The sequence below is a fragment of the Phoxinus phoxinus genome (genome assembly GCF_949152265.1).
Source record: "Phoxinus phoxinus genome assembly, chromosome: 17".
Taxonomy (NCBI): domain Eukaryota; kingdom Metazoa; phylum Chordata; class Actinopteri; order Cypriniformes; family Leuciscidae; genus Phoxinus; species Phoxinus phoxinus.
Window position 1 is genome coordinate 1,334,522 of NC_136892.1, and position 22,858 is coordinate 1,357,379.

The 22,858-nt window shown below is 39.3% G+C and overlaps 2 protein-coding genes across 16 annotated transcripts in view; one reads left to right on the top strand and one right to left on the bottom strand.

The window, feature by feature from the left end:
- The first annotated feature begins 2,429 nt into the window (after positions 1–2,429).
- Positions 2,430–8,296, top strand: skp1 (S-phase kinase-associated protein 1). The gene is made up of 6 exons (XM_079585366.1): positions 2,430–2,597; positions 3,000–3,096; positions 3,191–3,264; positions 5,933–6,076; positions 7,519–7,659; positions 7,742–8,296. Exons 2-6 carry the CDS (start codon positions 3,000–3,002, stop codon positions 7,775–7,777), a joined length of 492 nt encoding a protein of 163 aa, XP_079441492.1. The 5' UTR covers positions 2,430–2,597; the 3' UTR covers positions 7,778–8,296.
- A 6,307-nt stretch (positions 8,297–14,603) lies between these two features.
- tcf7 (transcription factor 7) overlaps positions 14,604–22,858 on the bottom strand; it is an 80,889-nt gene continuing 72,634 nt past the window's right edge. For 5 of the 15 annotated variants that reach the window (XM_079585025.1, XM_079585032.1, XM_079585031.1 and 2 more), the window contains one exon: positions 14,611–16,056. In XM_079585025.1, the coding sequence (XP_079441151.1) occupies positions 15,980–16,056 (77 nt within the window). In that variant the 3' untranslated portion in view covers positions 14,611–15,979. Of the gene's footprint in view, positions 16,080–22,858 lie in introns of all 15 variants that reach the window. The other 10 variants (XM_079585030.1, XM_079585029.1, XM_079585026.1 and 7 more) reach the window with 6 other exon arrangements.

The following is a 22,858-nucleotide window of genomic DNA, read 5'->3' on the forward strand; positions in this document are numbered from 1 at the left end:
TATATCGCTTTCCCCCCTCACCCCCACAATGGTTGTCTATGTGCACTGGAAGGTTCCTTCCTAAAACACATTAAACTTTCGTTTACAACGACGTGAAACTCACCGAGTGGTCAGGGGTGTTCACTGATACGGTTCCAAAAAAAATCGCTGAAAAAGATGCTTTCCAACAGGTTTTATCGTAGTTTTTGTCCAACTCCATGACTTGTATTGAATGTGCTGTGTGAGGTGCGGTATTAATCCGCCGCTGGAGTGTCTATTATTCAAGCTCTCAACGGAAGAATCACGGGTGTGACACGTTTGGCAAAATAGGTCCACAAACGCGAAATAAACCTAAAATTCTCGCGACAGCAGCATGTGTCCAAATTTTAATCTTAACCGTTCTATTTCATCAGATACGATCTGTAAACAGGGCTTTAAGTGTAAGATACCGAACTTGTCCTTTAAGATGAAAAGACGTCATCGTCAGAGGACTCATCACGTGTCCAAGCGGAAACATCACTTTATCAATCCTCTTTCCAGAGACCTTTGCATTTATTTATTGAATTCTGAGTCCGAATAAAGGTTTTTACAAGACCAAAAAACAACAGCAAAGGCTCTGTTTACAGCTGGGTTTAAAGTCCCTGAAGTTTTATTCTTAAAAGCTCATCTTTGACACCAAAATTACATATTTAAACGTTTTTTCCTTGTAAAAAAAATCTTCGTGGCTTAAAATATCTTGAATGTAACTCGACACCCTTGCCTCATTTAGTACGCGCGGTTCTATGAATATGCAAATGAGCCCCGCCTCCACTCACTCACTCAGAGATCCACTGGTTGACGATCACACGTTGATCTGATTGGTTACAAGGTAGTTTGTGACGTCAGAAACACCAGCTTATGAATTTACACATGATTTGTCTTAATTAAAGCGTATTAAAAACACCACATAGACAACATTAAAAGCTGTATTTACACCACAGGAGGACTTTAACCTATATGATCAAATGTATAAAAAGTGTAAAAAGATAAATGGTATAGAGTTACAGTTGTAAATGTGTACAGTTTTTGGAAATGAGAAATGTGCACAAACAATGTTAAATTATAACATTATTTAATAAATGTGGTGATTTATAAACAATGTTTACTTTTTAAAATTTAGCCTTCAAATGTTTATATGTATTTACTATAATATAATTATTATTATCATAAACAAAAACTAATTTAATTAAATTAATATTTTTATTTACATAGCTAACAGAAAAATAGTTCCAACACTTTTTGTTATGGCGTGTTTTGTCATAGTTTCAACATATGTTTTAAATATGATGGATTTATTATAAATATGGTGATGATCTCTACGGTATGATATTTACCAGAATAACCATGTCATGTCAACAAATGGTAAAGTCAGTCAGCTGTTTATTATCATGTTAATTTTTGTGTCTTCACCCCAAATACCATACCGTACCTTTACATATTCTTCCGCGAACACGTCACGAATCAGACGAATTACCACGTGCATCTTAAAGCGTAACTAAACCCCCGGTCAGAGCCTGACTCCACCCACTGGCAATATTTGAAAAATACTGGAAAAGGGGGCGTGTCTCTCTGTAGGCAAGGGCGTGGTCAGCTGGTACCCTCTTACATCACAGGGTACCACAACTGCCAATAGGAAAATTCAACTGCAGTACCACCGTTCAACCTGAAGAGGGCAGCACTCGTACGTTTAAACACCATATATTGTAGAAATAAAACACTTTATACCCAAATGTTAAAAAAAAATGACTTGAATCAATGAACAGCATTAATAATAATAAAGCCCCAGTCTTACAGATCATTAACTAAAAAAAGTTGTTTTAGGGTTTAGCTTTAAAAAGCAGATGTTTATGAAAGTGCAGCAAGTTTTTATGTATCTAACGTTAGTGGTTTAGAGGAAAATAAAATCAGTGGCGCTTTTTACCCCGCTGTAGCTTACCCTACTTTTTAAACAAGTTTAAATATTAAAATAAATGTTTCATCGCCTAGATTAAATTATTTTATTACGGTTGATTCGGAGGTTGAGGTTTTGGGTTGACATCATTGTAGTCCTCAGGTCACAACACTTCAGTGACTTTGCTGAAAGTTTCTTTATAAATATCTCCTATATTACACAAGTCCTACTTTTTACTAATAATTTTAACACTTAATTCAAAACTTAAACCTATTATTTTTCATGATTTTCCATGATTTGTGAAATTATGTCAACTGGTCATTTTGTGCCAGGGGCAAGAACAAAAACAAAAAAAACAGTGAAATTTGTGTTTTTGTGATAAACTTCTTTTTTTGGGGGGGATAATCCAGCTTTTTTTTTTTTTTTTGCAATGATTTAAAATGCAATAATCTAGAAACAATGTGAATCAACAACTGAAGCAGCAAACATTATTACGAAACAAAACGTGTGTCACTGCAATACCTTTGACCATGACTGTAGTTCCCGTGGTCCACTGCGCGTGCTCGTGCATTAGTCACACTCACATCACACACACACACACATATACGTGCGCGCGCACGCTGATTCTCAGTCTCATTCAGGCCTTGTTGACGTTCGGTTTCATATCTTCATCGCTCTCACAGTCACGGTAAGAATGGCACAAATCAGCCATATTAACGTGTCCTGCTGTATTTTGATAGTGAAATGACGCAGTGAATGTATCTTTGTGTGAAATTATGAGTTTTTAAACCGGTTGACGTGATGAATACAGCGGTTGCTATGAGAGGCCTGTAGCCGCGCTGCTAACGTTAGCTTAGCATCACAAACAGCCTGTGCTTTATGATGCTGTGATGTTTTCTGATTCATACTCTGAATAATACGATATGTGACAGCGATAGTCTATATATTAAACATTTTGCGCTTTATATGTGTGTAGTAGAAGTCTGAGTGCGGATGAATGTGAGCTAACACAGCTAGCATGAGTCATTAGCTTCTGACTGACATTCCCATTCTTTAATAACCTGACTGTAATTGTGTTTTACTCATGCAGATGCCGACTATTAAACTGCAGAGCTCTGATGGGGAGATGTTTGAGGTGGATGTTGAAATCGCCAAGCAGTCTGTGACTATCAAAACCATGCTCGAAGGTAAGATGAGCTGAGATGTTGTGCCATAGGAAGCATGTTGTGATGTGTGTTATTGTGGATATGATTTATGAAGTGTGTTGTAATCTCTGCTCAGATCTGGGGATGGACGATGAAGGAGATGACGATCCGGTTCCTCTGCCCAATGTAAACGCAGCCATCCTGAAGAAGGTCAAACTTTTACATTGATATCATGTTTAATTGGTTTTTTCCGGCTTCCCCAAACGTGTCTAGATCATATTTTACCACACAGTAAGGTAACACTTAATTTTACAGTGTCCGTGTTACATATATTACATGCACTTACCATAGTAATAACAGTAAATTATGCATAATTACATGCAACTAACCCTATAGTAAGTACATGTTAATGAATATTACTCAGTACTTAAATATATAATTACACCGTAAAAACAATGACGCCTTTAAATAAAGTGTAACCCACAGTAATAGTAAATGACTCCATACATATGGAAATAATTTGCACTGGGGTCTGTTCCTCGTAGTGCCATCGGTGTGAATTAATATTCAATACTAATGCTGTGTGTATATAAATAGGGCTGCGCAATTTGTCACTTTATAAATCAATAATAATGATTATCATCTAAATACAATTTACTAAATAAAAAAACTGAAATGTAACTATAGTAATATTTCACTGTAAAATAAAATATTTAAGAAAAATATATCTTACACTACTACTGTAAAATTTAAATTCCAATATTTATAGCTGTCTATAATATTATATTTATAGATCATTTAAGAATGTTAAACTGTTAAACGCAGCTAGCCCTTAAAGTTAGTTCACCAGAAATGGCGGCTCACCCTCGTTACAAACCCGTGTAATTTTCATTCATCTTCTAAACACAAATTAACATATTTTTAATGAAATTTTGAGATATCTGTCCCACTTTGACGCTTCAAAAAGTTCATAAATGGATCATAAAAGTAATCCATATGAATCAAGCTAATTTTCAGAAGAGATCAGGGGTCTCATTTATAAAGCGTGCGTACGCACAAAACGGGGCTGAAAACGTACGTACGCCAGTTCCCACGCAAAGGTTGTGATCTATAAAAAACAAACTTGACGGGAGAATGTGCGCACCTTTAAGCAAACTTTGAGCCGTGCGTACGCACATTCTGGAGACAAAGGGAATTGGCGACGCCGATGGTGAGCTGGAGTTAAATGTCTTTTTGGTCACTTTTAGACGGAAAATCTAAATCAAATTACACATACAGAAAGATAATTCAAATATAATTTCACTCACCAAGCCTATCACTTGAAGCAAATATCCACACACACCTTAAATGTCCGCGCCAGCGCTCGCGTTGGGCCGTTCAGTGAAACTGACGCATATCTAACGGCAGATGAAGTAAAACTTCATTATGAGTCCTAATCATAAATACAGTGCATGTTCACGATAACAGTTTACATAAAATAATGATTTAAACTGTTTTACTTCTGATATAGACATTTAGATTAAATATGCCTTTCTCATTAATGGAGTTAAACTAGCTACATGAAATTTACTGAAAAGTTAATATATATATAAATACCCTATAAATATTAGTTGTGGATTCAATGCTTTTGAACACTTTTCCTCTGGCATGCTGTGTTTCAATGTTTTAACTACAGAGATAATTGCTTATCATGATAATAGCAGATTGTGCAAATATAATGCACAACAAGGTCGATCAGTTTCCATTACAATTATAAATCAATTAAAAATACTATTTGGTCAGTGGAAAAGATTGAGAAAAACTTTCTCTGAAATGCAGTTTACACTATTTTATGATTTATTCAAAAGCAAGGCAAGGATAGGCTACTAAATGGTTTTTATTAATGTAATGTGACGGCACATCCGTATTTCATATTTTCCTCATGTCTTGTACCGTTAAACATGTTATCACGTGGATGAATAATCATATGCAAATGATATGTAGATGAGGATATAGTAAAACGAGGCGTTGTAAGCTCATATATGGTTATTTCGGGGAGGAGACGCATGTGCGCACAATCTTCCGCTGAGTGGGATTTATAAAGTGAATCCTGCGCAGGTTCTGGCGTACGCACACTTTTATAAGTCTGAATAGTTTTTTGCGTACGCCATTTTTGGCTTTCGGGCGCACGCACACTTTTAGTGCGGATCCTACACAGTTTTATAAATGAGGCCCCAGATCACTTTATATTATGAACAGATTTAATTTCAGATTTTGGGTCAATTGGGTCACAATTCACTGACAGTGTAAACGAGGCCTTGCATGGCTAGTGATGGGCCGTTCGGATCAGTCACTGACTCTCTCGTTCATCAGAGTGAACGAATCTTTATTCGAGTTATTTCGTTCATTTCACTGGCTTTAAATGTTGTGCTTTTAACAGCCAAATTCCCCGAACACATCCATCTACACAATCTTGATCATATCCTGAATTAAGATATTATAATACAGGGAACATAAATATTTACCGGTACTTTGCCATCCGAGTCTTTGGTTCGTTTGTCACGGGATTGACATCATGAATCATCAGTTTTGCATTGACATTATTTTCATGCCCACTGTGACTGGAATTTGTCTCATTGCTCATCCTCTGTTATTAGGCTTCCTTTTGCACAGTATTAGAAGTGTATAATAGATTGTGTGTGTGTGTGTGTTAAGAGCTCAAAAAACATAAATGTAATTAGTGATGCACTGAAATTTTAATTCTGGGCTAAAACCAAATCTTCTGGACGCACTTTGGCCGAAAACCAAACTGACTTTTGTGGAATACTCGTATATGTCTTATTTTAAAGTGCTGTGATGGCCAGTGAGTGAGCGTGGTGTGTGTTTGCTGTATTCACAGGTGATCCAGTGGTGCACCCACCATAAAGATGACCCTCCTCCACCCGAAGACGACGAGAATAAAGAGAAGAGAACGGACGACATTCCCGTGTGGGACCAGGAGTTCCTCAAAGTAGACCAGGGCACGCTCTTCGAACTCATTCTGGTCTGTAAAACTCACTCTGACTACATGCAGCCTTACACCGTGTCCTCACTACACGCGACGCGCGATAAAATGCGTCTTTTCCATGTTAATCAGAGCTGTTGTCCTAACCAGCCGCGACGGCGACACGCGACTATTTTATAAACGCTTTCTATTTTTCTGCGACGTCGCGCTGGATGATCTCCAGCAATGATAATCTCAGGCACGTGAGACTCCGCCCACACGCTGTTCTGATTGGCTGTGTACTCGCCGTGAAACTCCGCCCACACGCTGTTCTGATTGGCTGTGCACTCGCCACGAGACCCCGCCCACACGCTGTTCTGATTTGCTGTGCACTCGTTACGAGACCCCGCCCACACGCTGTTCTGATTGGCTGTGCACTCGCCACGAGACCCCGCCCACACGCTGTTCTGATTTGCTGTGCACTCGCCACGAGACCCCGCCCACACGCTGTTCTAATTGGCTGTGCATTATTTGTCGCTGGATCTTATCGCGTCGGGTTAGGACACGGAGTAAGGGATTTTAGGACAGCTTCAGTGCGTGAAATTATATACTATATTCAGTGCAATCCATTTTTGCACTGCAGAAGTGGCGCAGAAGCAGCATTCAAATGTTTTTACTCTGCAATTACAATTACATAATGCTATGGGTGTTAAAATATTGTGAATATTGAAATTACTTTTAATCGCCAGTAGGTGGCAGCAAGTCACTCATAATGAGCGAGTCATTTAGCTACAGTAATGCGGATACATTTGAAAACGCCTCTTTTAATATGTGAGATATGTGACCCTGGACCACAAAACCAGTTACATGGGTAAATTTTTTTAAATTGAGACGTAAACATCACATGAAAGCTGAGTAAATAATCTCTCCATTGATGTGTGGTTTGTTAGGATAGGACAATATTTGGTCGAGACACAACTATTGAAAATCTGGAATCTGAGGAGCAAAAAAATGTAAACATTGAGAAAATCTCCTTTAAAGTTGTGCATTTATGTTCACGATTGTGCTGCATTCACTCACAAAAATACATGTTTTATATATTTACGGTAGGACATTTACTAAATATCTTCATGGAACATGATCTTAATATCCTCATGATTTTTGGCTTAAAAGAAAAATGGATAATTGTGACCCATACGATGTATAGTTGCTATTGCCACAGATATACCCGTGCGGCTCTGTGCGGCACTACACCGTGCAACTGGTGTAGTGATCAGGGTCACACATATGAAAATGATGTTGCTTGTTTAGTCATGTGATGCATGTTGTACCGATAGATATGTTTATATCAGTAAACCAGTGTCTAAGATGTAACTGGCATGGATCCTTCATGCAAATGTGTGTGAGATTTGAGCAGCATTGCGTTTGCTGGCCACAAGATGGCCGCCTCTTCATTTGCTCAAAGTCCATTTGCTCACTTTCATCTCTTGTCTTTTGTTTAGGCTGCAAATTACTTGGACATCAAAGGTTTGCTAGATGTGACCTGCAAGACGGTCGCCAACATGATCAAAGGCAAAACCCCCGAGGAGATCAGAAAGACGTTCAATATCAAAAATGATTTCACAGAGGAAGAGGAAGCCCAGGTAAAAACAAGAGCTCGTTTTATCCCATCTCTTGCGCGGTAATGCGCCGGCGCTCACCAGAGTGTGTGTGTGTGTGTTGCAGGTACGCAAGGAGAACCAGTGGTGTGAAGAGAAGTGAAGATCCTGACACACTTTAACACTATGGATTGGTCCAAAAAAAAAAAAAACGTAAAAAAGTAATTAAAAAAATTGCACTGCGCTGTTCATATTTAACAAATAAACAGTCGAATCCCGTGTGTTTTGCTAGCATGTGTGGTGTAAAGCTTTTTTGTTAAACCACCATTTCCTTTTCTCATTTTCTCACTGGAACTAGTAACTCGTGTAGAGAAAACACTCCCGTCGCCACAGGTTTTAATTTCTAACTGAGCTCGTCGCCAACCGGCTGATTATTTTTTTTTCTTCTTTTTTTTTGAATATATGAGCAGCATTTTATAAGCGGCCTGAGGTGTGCTGACGAGAGGTCAGTGTTGGAAAGATGTATAAAACACAGTGTTGTGAACTGGAAGTACTTGTGTCTGCTTTCACTTGGTTTTCTTTGCTTCATTGTATAGGACTGAAAGTCACAGTTCTGCTCGTCAACGGCAGGCAATTAGGATTATAAATCTTTTAATTCCAAAAAATAAAACGATTATTGTGGGATTTGTCCGTTCTTTCTGCAATATTTCTGCATCTTGAGACTGTTTTTGCCAGATAGTCAGCTTTATATGTAGCTTTCTTCGTCACCCATGCGGTGGTGTAATGCTCTCTTCACAAGATGTAAAATAAGTCTCTGATGTCCCCAGAGTGTGTGTGTGAAGATTTAGCTCAAAATACCCCACAGATATTTTTATATATCATGTTAAAGGATTAGCTCACTTTTAAAAAAAGCTTTTGCTGATAATTTACTCACCCCGATGTCATCCAAGATGTCCATGTCTCTCTTTCTTCAGTGGAAAAGAAATGAAGGTTTTTGATGAACACATTTCTCCATATAATGGACGTCAATGGGCCCCAAACGGGTCAAGGTCCAGATGACAGTGTCAGCGCCGCTTACTTTTCACAGAAGCGTGACCTTTTCAGCGTAACTGCGTATTACGGGACGTCACGAACGCGCATCACAGAACAGAGCAAGGCGAGCGTTTGTGCTTATAAAACTTAAACTTGTTTATTTATTTGTGAAATGACGATGGTTTGGCTAGATAAGACCCGTATTCATCGTCTGGTGTCGTTTAAAGCCCGTTGAAGCGGCGCTGACACTGTCATCTGGACCTTGACCCGTTTGGGGCCCATTGACGTCCATTATATGGAGAAATGTGTTCATCAAACACCTTCATTTCTTTTCCACTGAAGAAACAAAGACATGGACATCTTGATGACATCGGGGTGAGCAAATTATCAGCAAAAGTTTTTTAAAAAGTGAACTAATCCTTTAAAATTGTCACTTTTTGAGGATGAGCAAAAACACATAGTTTTGTGTCTGTCCCTTTAAATGCAAATGAGCTCCTGCTCCCGGCACAGGGGGCGGAGCTTCAAGAGCTCGTTCATTACCTCACACACACACATGCTGAACATGATAATCTATAGACCCTTTTACAAGCCCACGTGATCAAATAGTTGCGCGCGCATTTTGGCAACGGAAGTGGTGTTGTTCCCCACTGGCTCTAACGTGTTAGCAACTCCAAAAGTTTATCAAAACGGTTTCCCAGCATCAAAATGTCTGGTTGTTGCGTTTACGGTTGCACTAATCAATATTCCACCAAGGGGCTTAAGTTTTATAAGATTCCGACAGGATCACGGCCGTTTCAGAAGAACCGGCAGCGCCTGTGGCTGCAGGCGATTAAACGTGTGGATTGGAGCGAGGACATAATAAAAAATGCTCGCGTCTGCAGCGCCCACTTGACACTGCTGATTCTCGCCATACTTCCGTTGCCAATATGCGCGCGCATACGTTGCTACGTCATCATTGTGTACAAACAGTAAAAGGGTCTATAAATCGTGTTCAGGGGGCGGGGTTTATGCAAATTCTAGGGCTAGTAACGTCACTTACCCGGGAGGAATGTCGTGTAGTTCCTACCAGCCGTTTGTTGTAGTCCTTTTCTCTAAAAGCAAATATCTCCCTTTGCTCTGAACTTTGAGCGTTGTAACTTTGCAGATGTTGTTTATGTTCAAACACAACATTACACACTAACTACAGTTAGAAAACACAACATTACACACTAACTACAGTTAGAAAACACAACATTACACACTAACTACAGTTAGACAACACAACATTACACACTAACTACAGTTAGAAAACACAACATTACACACTAACTACAGTTAGACAACACAACATTACACACTAACTACAGTTAGAAAACACAACATTACACACTAACTACAGTTAGACAACACAACATTACACACTAACTACAGTTAGAAAACACAACATTACATACTAACTACAGTTAGAAAACACAACATTACACACTAACTACAGTTAGAAAACACAACATTACACACTAACTACAGTTAGAAAACACAACATTACACACTAACTACAGTTAGAAAACACAACATTACACACTAACTACAGTTAGAAAACACAACATTACACACTAACTACAGTTAGAAAACACAACATTACACACTAACTAACTACAGTTAGACAACACAACATTACACACTAACTACAGTTAGAAAACACAACATTACACACTAACTACAGTTAGAAAACACAACATTACACACTAACTACAGTTAGAAAACACAACATTACACACTAACTACAGTTAGAAAACACAACATTACACACTAACTAACTACAGTTAGACAACACAACATTACACACACTAACTACAGTTAGAAAACACAACATTACACACTAACTAACTACAGTTAGAAAAAACAACATTACACACTAACTACAGTTAGAAAACACAACATTACACACTAACTACAGTTAGAAAACACAACATTACACACTAACTACAGTTAGAAAACACAACATTACACACTAACTACAGTTAGAAAACACAACATTACACACTAACTACAGTTAGAAAACACAACATTACACACTAACTACAGTTAGAAAACACAACATTACACACTAACTACAGTTAGAAAACACAACATTACACACTAACTACAGTTAGAAAACACAACATTACACACTAACTAACTACAGTTAGACAACACAACATTACACACTAACTACAGTTAGAAAACACAACATTACACACTAACTACAGTTAGAAAACACAACATTACACACTAACTACAGTTAGAAAACACAACATTACACACTAACTACAGTTAGAAAACACAACATTACACACTAACTAACTACAGTTAGACAACACAACATTACACACACTAACTACAGTTAGAAAACACAACATTACACACTAACTAACTACAGTTAGAAAAAACAACATTACACACTAACTACAGTTAGAAAACACAACATTACACACTAACTACAGTTAGAAAACACAACATTACACACTAACTACAGTTAGAAAACACAACATTACACACTAACTACAGTTAGAAAACACAACATTACACACTAACTACAGTTAGAAAACACAACATTACACACTAACTAACTACAGTTAGAAAACACAACATTACACACTAGCTACAGTTAGACAACACAACATTACACACTAACTACAGTTAGAAAACACAACATTACACACTAACTACAGTTAGAAAAAACAACATTACACACTAACTACAGTTAGAAAACACAACATTACACACTCACTACAGTTAGAAAACACAACATTACACACTAACTACAGTTAGACAACACAACATTACACACTAACTACAGTTAGAAAACACAACATTACACACCAACTACAGTTAGAAAACACAACATTACACACTAACTACAGTTAGAAAACACAACATTACACACTAACTACAGTTAGAAAACACAACATTACACACTAACTACAGTTAGACAACACAACATTACACACTAACTAACTACAGTTAGAAAACACAACATTACACACTAACTACAGTTAGAAAACACAACATTACACACTAACTACAGTTAGAAAACACAACATTACACACTAACTACAGTTAGAAAACACAACATTACACACTAACTACAGTTAGAAAACACAACATTACACACTAACTACAGTTAGACAACACATCATTACACACTCACTACAGTTAGAAAACACAACATTACACACTAACTACAGTTAGAAAACACAACATTACACACTAACTACAGTTAGAAAACACAACATTACACACTAACTACAGTTAGAAAACACAACATTACACACTAACTACAGTTAGACAACACAACATTACACACTAACTACAGTTAGAAAACACAACATTACACACTAACTACAGTTAGACAACACTACATTACACACTAACTACAGTTAGAAAAGTCAAATCATAATCAACCGCCTGTTTAATGGTCTGTATGTGGAGTTCAGAAACCCGTGTTATTAGTGACACCGGTGGCTGTTCAGTGAAACTGCAGCAGACGCTTTACTGCTCGTGAACGCATAACACAACAGACTGAGCGAGAGTCAAGGACCCGATAGACTCACGCAGAAGATCTTCGTTATGAAGTAAAAAGTTAGAAACACGTTTGCAGCGATATACCGCTAACGAGCGTCCGCTAAGACCGTCTCATATGTAAATGAGCTGCGCTTTCCTCTCAATAACACAATAAACACTGAGTTCAGACAGCATCTGATCAGTGATGTGGATATGTTTGCATCATGTCTACAGATGCTATTAAAATTACACTGTTATGATTATAAAGTATATCTGAGACTATAGAGTAGATCTGCCTCTGTGAGACTATAGTTTGAACAAATATAGTCCAGGTCCAGAACGGCTCTTATCCTGGACATTGTATAAGCGTTAGTTTCATGTGAATGAGAGAGAGGTTCTCTGCAGCGCACGTAAACCCCACACGAGTCCTTCACACAAGATCATGTGACCGACCCGACCCGAGTCCTTACAGGCTTTCAGAGACAACCTGAGAAGTCAGGGAAGATCTCGGTTTTGTGGTTCGTTACGAGCGGTTTACACATTGGTAATGCAATAGCAATGAGAAATCTTACGTATAGCCCCTTTAACTGCATTTCTAACATCCGCTGTGTGACGGCTCTATAAAGCACTCGTTCACTCGTCTCCATTATAAGTGTGTGACTCCAGATCAGGAACCTGTTCATTCCCAGATTACACTCTTTATATCCCTTATACTGCCCACAGCCATTACATATTTAAAACAGTATTATCCTAAACTAAACCTAAACTAATCCTGACAAACTATATATCATAGTTTACATATTTGGTGATTTTCTAAATAGATTACAGAGGAGCCGTAATTTATCAATTTGCAACAAGAATATGTTCATCCTCCTACGGCGAGTTCAGACCTTTATTCTGAAATAGTGATGAACATGAAAAATCATGAAGGAATGGTAGAAACCTCAGTTTGTTTTCATGCCAAGTGTTCAAAAGATAGCATCTGTTCAATTCTTTTAGAAAAAAAGCTCTGAAAATGTTTTGAATATAAAGAAAACAATAATAGATTCAGCATTAGTGATGTGTCAGCGAGCTATAATGCACATACGTGATCTTTTGTGTTTCTTAGAGGTTGAGTTCATTTCAAAATCTGCCAAACTTCCAACACTACTTCTGAATAGGATGTCTACTTCATAAATTGTATGAAAATTGTAAAAATAATGGTTCAGACTCAAACAACATATGGAGATGGAGGCGCCCTTATATGGGCAGTGATGTCCACTAGTGGAGAAGTGTGGTACTGCGCACAAACTACATCTCACTGAACGCTCATTTGATTAGATTTTTTTTTGTTGCATTTTTAGAGTCCACCAGGTTTTGAAAATATATATTTTATATAAAATATAAATAATTAAATGTTTAACATTGAACATTTTCATAAACTCAAACTTCTATAACTTTTTTTCTGTTTAACTTTCTTAATTTATTTCACTTCTACAAAAATCTGCCAAATATCTTCTTTAAAACAAGACCAATCTGACATCTATATTCCAAAGCATTCTTGAATTACAACCATTTAAGTTCAAAATGTGCATTTTCATGTCTAATAAAAAAAAGGGGGTGCCGCTTAAGGGGTTAAGAATTTAATTTTCACTAGTTTTTGAAATAAGTAATTCGTTTGTCTCTATTTACAATGTTTATTTCTGATTTATTCATGAATGTGATTGTTACTAGTAGTAAAGTTTTTACTAAAGATTTTAGATATCTGAATTATTCTCCTAATTACTATTAATATCACAAATACATTTTCAGAAGTAACATTTCAACTAGTGACAATTGAGTTCTTGATTTCAGGAATTTATATTTATTACTAGTACAGAATTGACTTTTCTTCTTCTTGATATCAACAATTGAATTTGAATGGCAGCAAATGGTGAAAATACAATTATAGATAATAAAAAAAAAAGATTTTTACTTGTGGAAATCTAATTCCTGACAGGAGCTAGCATTTTACAGTCTATGATTTTAACAAGTGAAATCGAATTGTTGATATCAAGAACTCCATGGTAATGAATAAAAGTCGACACTTTTCTGATAGTCCGTGCTTCGTGTCTTCGAGTCAGTGGATAAAGTCACATTGAAGTGTTGAGTGTCAGGAACAATGAAACATCACCTTTAAACAGAGTTTCAAAATATTTTAATAAATCTAGAGAATGATTGTTACAGAAGCGAAAGTAAGAGAGTTGGCTCCCTCTGCTGGCATGATTGACACACACACACACACACACACACACACACACACACACACACACACACACACACACACACACACACAGGCGTCTGGATGTATGACAGGCGTAGCACACTACAGATCTACACAACAACTTAAAAATGGCACTTGCATGAATAAAAGTAAACAGCCCAAGAATGTTTTTTTTTTTTTTTTTTTTTTTTTTTATACATAAAAACATATAAAAGTTTAGTTATTTACGGACTTTCATATCTATAAAAGAATACGTTTTACAACACATTTACTTGATTGTAGAATTGAGAACTTTTCAGTGATGTGGAGACATGGCATTAAATGCTGGATTACCGGCAGTCGTGAGTCGCTTTCACACACCGCGGCGGAACCTCACGAGGAAATATTATACAGATCGCGGCACAAGATCAAACGAGGAATGAAGAAATTAATGTAATGTGAAGAAAATCGAGGCTTTAAGAGTTCAGTCTCTGGATTGAGACACTATCTTCAAGACAATTAAGCACATTCCCGCCAAATTCTCACGACTGTAATGCAAGTTAATTTCCGCTACTGTAGCCTAATTGTGAAAATAAAAAAATAAAAATTGTGAGAAAAAAAATCATATTTAACCCTCTGGTACTATTTTTAGGGGATTTTATGGTACTAACTTATATTTATGCAGTAGGTATAATTTATGTATTCACTTTTTGAGCATAGACCTGAAAATTTAATTTCCAACTTAAACTGTCATACATCTTAAGTTTGATCTCTTCTTAAAGACGACACTTGCCAGATTATTGCGGAAGTGAAAAGTTACAATTGTAATAGAAAAATTGAAAATTGTATTTTTCTGCATTTTTCATGAAATATATATTTTACAAAACACATTTTACTCTAAAACTGTGAGAAAATCAAACCCAGAAATGTAAGTGTGTGTGTGTGTGTGTGTGTGTTCGGCTGCAGTACCGGACGCTTCCACTAGAGCAAACTCGTCTGCCATTCATTTCCAATGCGCTCAAATGTGACGGTTTTTCAGGACCATTCAACCTTTTTGAATCATGTCCATATTTCATATTTTTCTTTTGTGTTCACACAGCAAGTGCCAAGATCTTTACCAAGTTTTTCAAGTGAATAAAAAGTACTATTTGTTGGTCAAAAATGACCGAACAGCACCAGAGGGTTAATATACATAATTTCATATATATTTGTCCGAACTACAGTAACACATTTGCATTATGGTCATGAAAACAATAATATGCTTAATTGTCAATGAAATATGAGAGAAAACATTCTTCATGAGGTTCAGCCACGAGAAAATCTAATGCCACGACTTCCTAAAAAGATGAATGAATGTATCCTAAATTTGTATTTAGGATATTTTGATATCACATAATCATTTTTTTTTTTTTTGAGGAGTGAGTCTCGAGATGGGTTATTGTGGCTGGCGTGTCGTGCTCTCTGTTTTAATTCTGCTGAAGTGGAGCGAGAGTCTGGGCGGGTGGGCGGAGCGTTTGCCACTCTGGGGGCGGGGCCTGCTGGCGGGGGAGGCGGGGCTTGGCAGGTGACTGACAGGTGAGGGGGAGGAGTCTATAGCACTTCCATCGGAAGAATGGGGGCTGGCGCAGCGTCCTCGCTGAAGATAGCGAATGCACTTCTTTTTCCTCCTAGGAACAGTCAAGAGAGTTATCTGTGAATAAAGCGTGGATGTGAAACGTCACAAATATGAACAATTACAGAAAATAAAAGCACACAAAAACACAGGTAACACTTTATTTTGAGGAGTCTTTGTTACGGAGTATATATATAATTACCATGTACTTACTATAGGGTTAGGGTAGGATTTTGGTTGCATGTAATTATGCATAACTTACTGTTATTACTACGGTACGTACATTAAACATATGTAACAAGGACACTGTCAAATAAAGTGTAACCAAAACAAACAGTTGTGCCAGAATATGAGCTTCTGTTAGCAAAGTCAGCATTAAAGTCACCTGACGATGTCGTAACACGCGCAAAACCAGCGTGCGTATCATACAGGAATTACGACTCTTCAGTAAGTTCACACATTAATGTATTCTAAATTTAGGAAACATTTTTGATCCAACTCGAACCTTAAAGTTAAACAGACCCAGACAGCAACAGAAGTGGCTCAACACGGCCGGATCTAACAGTCTTTAGATGAGTCAAATCAATCAAATTCAGAAAAAACACATTTAAATCCGCGAGGCAAGTTTTCCACTGCGTTCTCAAGCAGGAGCGATGCTAGTCCTGCTCAACACAGTCGAGTGCAGGATCTTCAGATGAGGAACAAGACGGATCATAAGATTTATCTGGACTATAATATGCAAATATCATGTGTAACTTTTTAAGGACAGTACTAAGAAAACAAATTTTTTCTTTGTGTTTGACAAATAAATCTCTCCATACTTCCCCAGTTGATTTAATTACAGTACATTAATACTATGGGCCCTATTTAAGCGATCTAAAACGCAAGTGTCAAAGCGCAAGTAACTCTGTGGGCGGATCCCGGCGCTGTTGCTATTTTCCCGGCGGGATAAACGACTCTTGCGCCCGACGAAAATCTAACATGTGTTGGTCTGAAGTCGCTTCATTACTCATAGCTGTGGTTTGGGCGTAACGTGAAATAAACCAATCAGAGCGTCCTCTCACATTCCCTTTAAGAGCCGCGCGCTTGTTCCACGGCGGATTGCTATTATAACGGCGGATTGCTATTATAACGGCGGATTGCTATTATAACGGCGGATTGCTATTATAACGGCGGATTGCTATTATAACGGCGGATTGCTATTATAACGGCGGATTGCTATTATAACGGCGGATCGCTATTATAACGGCGGATTGCTATTATAACGGCGGATTGCTATTATAACGGCGGATTGCTATTATAACGGCGGATTGCTATTATAACGGCGGATCGCTATTATAACGGCGGATTGCTATTATAACGGCGGATCGCTATTATAACGGCGGATTGCTATTATAACGGCGGATCGCTATTATAACGGCGGATCGCTATTATAACGGCGGATCGCTATTATAACGGCGGATCGCTATTATAACGGCGGATCGCTATTATAACGGCGGATCGCTATTATAACGGCGGATCGCTATTATAACGGCGGATCGCTATTATAACGGCGGATCGCTATTATAACGGCGGATTGCTATTATAACGGTGGATTGCTATTATAACGGTGGATTGCTATTATAACGGCGGATTGCTATTATAACGGCGGATTGCTATTATAACGGCGGATCGCTATTATAACGGCGGATCGCTATTATAACGGCGGATTGCTATTATAACGGCGGATTGCTATTATAACGGCGGATTGCTATTATAACGGCGGATTGCTATTATAACGGCGGATTGCTATTATAACGGCGGATCGCTATTATAACGGCGGATCGCTATTATAACGGCGGATTGCTATTATAACGCCGGATCGCTATTATAACGGCGGATTGCTATTATAACGGCGGATTGCTATTATAACGGTGGATTGCTATTATAACGGCGGATCGCTATTATAACGGCGGATCGCTATTATAACGGCGGATCGCTATTATAACGGCGGATCGCTATTATAACGGCGGATCGCTATTATAACGGCGGATCGCTATTATAACGGCGGATTGCTATTATAACGGCGGATTGCTATTATAACGGCGGATCGCTATTATAACGGCGGATCGCTATTATAACGGCGGATTGCTATTATAGCGGCGGATCGCTATTATAACGGCGGATCGCTATTATAACGGCGGGTTTGCCGGCGCACGCCAGGAGCGGTTCACAGCCGAGGAGACCGACGTTCTCGTCAGGGCCGTAAAACACAGAGAAGTGACATTGTATGAGGATGATGGAGAAACACACACATTAGCTGCGGTTAAACAGGCGTATAATAATTTGGGTAAATGTGTAATCTAGATTTATGCCTATTTTTCCACATCTTCACGGACACAACAATGATTTCCCTCGTGTGTTAATATTTTTACTTGTAATAATGTATGATTTGCAAAAATGAAAACTGCTGCGTCTGTTTAGATTAGAGAATCAAAGTGTGTGTGTTGTTCACACGCTACATTATGGCCAAGCACGCGCCCTTAAAATAGCATATGACTAACGCGCGGCGCCGCTGTCTTTAGACGAGGTTTCTCCTGGTCAGTGGAGGAGTTGTTTTCTGAAACTGCAGAATATCACCAGGGAACGTTTGCGCCGGAACACACTCCTCTTTACACTGAACCGCCCCCGCGAGCGCAAGTTCATTCCCTAATTTACCGACGTGCGTCTGTGGAGGGAAGAGTCTGCTGTGCGCGGGTGCAGAATAGGAATGACACATGCGTCGTGTACAAAGTCAATTGCGCTGGGTGCAAGATAGTATATATTGTATTAAATATGCTAATCAGGCATTATCTAATTAAATATAAACTGATTTGCAAAACAGAAATCTGCTCATTGGATGATGCCAGTTTCAAAATTCTTGTTTCATTTTGTTGACATATTTAGAATGAGAGGGAAAAATACATTTTCACTACATGTGTTCAGGATATATATTGTTCTATAAGTCAGGCGAATGATATTTGAATATAGATTTGAATAACACTGTAAAGTTTGGTGTGTGAGAAGCTGCTGAAGTGGAGATCTCTAATCTTTAAAGATATATATTGTAAGTGAAATCTACAGTCACAAATGGACAAAAGTGCAATAAAATAAACACTTTAATGTGTACTGTGGATTTTTCTCTCCACGCGTCTGAAAGAAGACTAAATGCATGGAAGTGAGTGAAAAAACAATGTTTTTGTCCATAGTGTAAAAAACGATAGACTTCCACGCACTGAAGGAATAGTTCACCCTAACCGCAGTGGTCTTCACCCGCGCTCATGCATGATACAACAACAGGACTGTACAGTTCGAGTGGAAGTAGAAAGTGTTATCAGGTATTGTCTGTAAACCGCAGCGCTGCCAAACCACAGTGCCAACCCGTCAGGAGAGCCTGGAGATCAGATCCACCGCAGCTTCAGACACAAGTCAAGTCTCACACACTCTCGCCCGCATCAAAGTGTCCCTGACAGGAGCTAGCAGCGCTCGGCCACCGCAGGAAACTCTGAGCTTAAGATGTGTAGCTGGAGCTCACGCCGACCACAGATAGCAGCCGGTTTACTGAAGCACTTCAGCAGACGAAAAGCGTTCGGGATGTCCACAGACAGCACTCGTGTTGCGTCATTCTGCACCTCTAGCATTGTTATTTGTGTTACGTTGCAGGTTTGAGCTTCTCAAGAACCAATGAGGTCCATTCTCGTGTTACGCATCACGTTTGAGCTTCTCAAGAACCAATGAGGTCCATTCTCGTGTTACGCATCACGTTTGAGCTTCTCAAGAACCAATGAGGTCCATTCTCGTGTTACGCATCACGTTTGAGCTTCTCAAGAACCAATGAGGTCCATTCTCGTGTTACGCATCACGTTTGAGCTTCTCAAGAACCAATGAGGTCCATTCGTGTTACGCAGCACGTTTGAGCTTCTCAAGAACCAATGAGGTTCAGTCTCATGTAACGCAGCACGTTTGAGCTTCTCAAGAACCAATGAGGTCCATTCGTGTTACGCAGCACGTTTGAGCTTCTCAAGAACCAATGAGGTCCATTCTCGTGTTACGCAGCACGTTTGAGCTTCTCAAGAACCAATGAGGTCCATTCTCGTGTTACGCAGCACGTTTGAGCTTCTCAAGAACCAATGAGATTCATCCTCGTGTTACGCAGCACGTTTGAGCTTCTCAAGAACCAATAAGATTCATTCTCGTGTTACGCAGCACGTTTGAGCTTCTCAAGAACCAATAAGGTTCATTCTCGTGTTACGCAGCACGTTTGAGCTTCTCAAGAACCAATGAGGTTCATCCTCGTGTTACGAAGCACGTTTGAGCTTCTCAAGAACCAATAAGATTCATTCTCGTGTTACGCAGCACGTTTGAGCTTCTCAAGAACCAATGAGGTTCATCCTCGTGTTACGCAGCACGTTTGAGCTTCTCAAGAACCAATGAGGTCCATTCTCGTGTTACGCAGCACGTTTGAGCTTCTCAAGAACCAATGAGATTCATCCTCGTGTTACGCAGCACGTTTGAGCTTCTCAAGAACCAATAAGATTCATTCTCGTGTTACGCAGCACGTTTGAGCTTCTCAAGAACCAATGAGGTTCATCCTCGTGTTACGCAGCACGTTTGAGCTTCTCAAGAACCAATAAGGTTCATTCTCGTGTTACGCAGCACGTTTGAGCTTCTCAAGAACCAATAAGATTCATTCTCGTGTTACGCAGCACGTTTGAGCTTCTCAAGAACCAATAAGGTTCATTCTCGTGTTACGAAGCATGTTTGAGTTTCTAAAGAACCAATGAGGTTCATCCTCGTGTTACGCAACACGTTTGAGCTTCTTAAGAACCAATGAAGTTCATCCTCGTGTTACGCAGCACGTTTGAGCTTCTCAAGAACCAATGAGGTTCATCCTCGTGTTACGAAGCATGTTTGAGCTTCTCAAGAACCAATGAGGTTCATTCTCGTGTTACGCAGCATGTTTGAGCTTCTCAAGAACCAATGAGATTCATTCTCGTGTAACGCAGCACGTTTGAGCTTCTCAAGAACCAATGAGGTTCATCCTCGTGTTACGAAGCACGTTTGAGCTTCTCAAGAACCAATGAGGTTCATCCTCGTGTTACGCAGCACGTTTAAACTTCTCAAGAACCAATGAGGTTCATCCTCGTGTTACGCAGCACGTTTGAGCTTCTCAAGAACCAATGAGATTCATTCTCGTGTAACGCAGCACGTTTGAGCTTCTCAAGAACCAATGAGGTTCATCCTCGTGTTAGGAAGCACGTTTGAGCTTCTCAAGAACCAATGAGGTTCATCCTCGTGTTACGCAGCACGTTTGAGCTTCTCAAGAACCAATGAGGTTCATCCTCGTGTTACGCAGCACGTTTAAACTTCTCAAGAACCAATGAGGTCCATACTCATGTTACGCAACACGTTTGAGCTTCTCAAGAACCAATGAGATTCATCCTCGTGTAACGCAGCACGTTTGAGCTTCTCAAGAACCAATGAGGTTCATCCTCGTGTTACGCAGCACGTTTGAGCTTCTCAAGAACCAATGAGGTTCATCCTCATGTTACGCAGCACATTTGAGCTTCTCAAGAACCAATGAGGTTAATTCTTGTGTTACGCAGCACGTTTGAGCTTCTCAAGAACCAATGAGGTCCATTCTCATGTTACGCAACACGTTTGAGCTTCTCAAGAACCAATGAGGTCCATTCTCGTGGTACGCAGCACGTTTGAGCTTCTCAAGAACCAATGAGGTTCATCCTCGTGTTACGCAGCACGTTTGAGCTTCTCAAGAACCAATGAGGTTCATCCTCGTGTTACGCAGCACGTTTGAGCTTCTCAAGAACCAATGAGGTTCATCCTCGTGTTACGAAGCACGTTTGAGCTTCTCAAGAACCAATGAGGTTCATTCTCGTGTTACGCAGCACGTTTGAGCTTCTCAAGAACCAATGAGGTTCATCCTCGTGTTACGCAGCACGTTTAAACTTCTCAAGAACCAATGAGGTCCATACTCATGTTACGCAACACGTTTGAGCTTCTCAAGAACCAATGAGATTCATTCTCGTGTAACGCAGCACGTTTGAGCTTCTCAAGAACCAATGAGGTTCATCCTCGTGTAACGCAGCACGTTTGAGCTTCTCAAGAACCAATGAGGTTCATCCTCGTGTAACGCAGCACGTTTGAGCTTCTCAAGAACCAATGAGGTTCATCCTCGTGTTACGCAGCACGTTTGAGCTTCTCAAGAACCAATGAGGTTCATCCTCGTGTTACGAAACACGTTTGAGCTTCTCAAGAACCAATGAGGTTCATCCTCGTGTTACGCAGCACGTTTGAGCTTCTCAAGAACCAATGAGGTTCATCCTCGTGTTACGCAGCACGTTTAAACTTCTCAAGAACCAATGAGGTCCATTCTCGTGTTACGCAGCACGTTTAAACTTCTCAAGAACCAATGAGGTCCATACTCATGTTACGCAACACGTTTGAGCTTCTCAAGAACCAATGAGGTTCATCCTCGTGTTACGCAGCACGTTTGAGCTTCTCAAGAACCAATGAGGTTCATCCTCGTGTTACGAAGCACGTTTGAGCTTCTCAAGAACCAATGAGGTTCATCCTCGTGTAACGCAGCACGTTTGAGCTTCTCAAGAACCAATGAGGTTCATCCTCGTGTTACGCAGCACGTTTGAGCTTCTCAAGAACCAATGAGGTTCATCCTCGTGTTACGAAGCATGTTTGAGCTTCTCAAGAACCAATGAGGTTCATCCTCGTGTTACGCAGCACGTTTGAGCTTCTCAAGAACCAATGAGGTTAATTCTCGTGTTACGCAGCATGTTTGAGCTTCTCTAGAACCAATGAGGTTA